Genomic DNA, 1,514 nt, shown 5'->3' with positions numbered 1-1,514 from the left:
CAAGATTTGGCTTAATCTTCGTCTTGGTCATCGTCAACATTGTGGTAGTGTCAAGTTGCCCCACAATTATTGAAGGAAAGTGGATGGTAATTGGAAACAGCTGGAAAAGATTGGCCTACAACTATTGAAGGAAAGTGGATGCATATTGCAGGCTTCCTTTTGCTTTTACTCGAAAAACTGATCATATATTCAGGACACAGCCGACTCCTTTTAACTCACAAGACACAGCCTCCTTTTTCAGTCAAGTTTACAGCAAGCATTTCCGTATCCATGGCTGCTCAAATCCGTTGGAATTATGACGTCTTCTTAAGTTTCAGAGGTGAAGACACTCGCAAAACTTTCACCGATCACCTCTACACCGCCTTGAGGAATGCCGGAATTTGCACATTCCGAGATGATGATGATCTTCCTAGAGGGGAGTACATCTCTACCAAACTGCGCAAAGCTATTCAAGAATCAAAGGTTTCTATTGTGGTTTTTTCAAAAGGATATGCTTCTTCCAGTTGGTGTCTTGATGAGCTTGTAGAGATCGTACGTTGTAAGAATTCTATAAGCCAAACTCTTCTTCCCATATTTTATGATGTGAACCCATCCGATGTGCGAAAACAAACCGGAACTTTTGCCGAAGCATTTGCTGGGCATGCAGACCGGTTTCAAGCAGAGATGGAGAGGGTGCACAAGTGGAGAACAGCTCTTACCGAAGCTGCAAACATTTCTGGCTGGGATCTCCAAGACGTTGCAAACGGGTATTATATATGTTATTGTCTCTTGTGCTTTTTATGCAACGTTATTATTAATATTTTATTTTATTTTTTGTCTTTTGTTTTTCTTTTAAATGTCAATCGAAAATTGATAAAAATTAAATTGAAGTTTAGCTAAAAATAGATTGACGATTTAACTTTATATGACTACTGATCCACATTTAACTTGGTTATAGAAAAAGTAATACGAGTTTTATAGTGACAGGCAATTTTGGATCTCAGATCAAATCTTTAAGTTATTTTGAAATTAAACTCAATTATTTTCACGGAAAAAGATCTTGAAACTCAAACATTTAGGGTGTGTTTGGCAAAAGACTTGAAAAAAGGGAGTGTATTGGAACTGTAGAAGATTTGATTGATGTGAGAAAAAAAAGTAAGAACGTTTTGTATTAAAAAAGTAAAAAAAAATTGTTTTGTAGTGATTTTTTTTAAATAATAATAAAAAGTGATTAATGTGATATAAAAAGTAAGAATGTTGAAATTTATTTTGAGATGAATTTTTTTGGTCTTTGGGTCCATTCCCGTCCATGTTAGTTTGTGATAAAATTAAATGGGTGGTAGGCAATGGAAATTTGATTTCCCTTTGCTTGGCATCCTGATTGATCCCTAGTCCATATGTTTGCCAACCTTTTTGTTTTCAGTCTGAAAAATAAATACATCAACTAGCAAGATAAAATGCCCCTGAAAATACAAAATACTTTTTAAATACCTATCTTCTTCTCTGGTTGTAGGAATATTTTGACAAATTAACAG

General features: G+C 35.1%; 1 protein-coding gene across 1 annotated transcript; it reads left to right on the top strand.

Annotated features, from left to right (window-relative positions):
• LOC132167512 (TMV resistance protein N-like) lies at positions 1–1,498 on the top strand. Its single transcript, XM_059578509.1, has one exon. It carries the CDS (start codon positions 139–141, stop codon positions 877–879), a length of 741 nt encoding a protein of 246 aa, XP_059434492.1. The 5' UTR covers positions 1–138; the 3' UTR covers positions 880–1,498.
• The last annotated feature ends 16 nt before the right edge of the window (positions 1,499–1,514 follow it).

The sequence above is a fragment of the Corylus avellana genome, chromosome ca1 (assembly GCF_901000735.1).
Source record: "Corylus avellana chromosome ca1, CavTom2PMs-1.0".
NCBI classification, from domain to species: Eukaryota; Viridiplantae; Streptophyta; class Magnoliopsida; order Fagales; family Betulaceae; genus Corylus; species Corylus avellana.
This window is presented reverse-complemented; position numbering and strand designations above follow the sequence as displayed.

Coding starts and splice junctions, on each gene's coding strand:
- LOC132167512 (XM_059578509.1), top strand. CDS start 139: ATGCATATTGCAGGCTTCCTTTTGCTTTTACTCGAAAAACTGATCATA.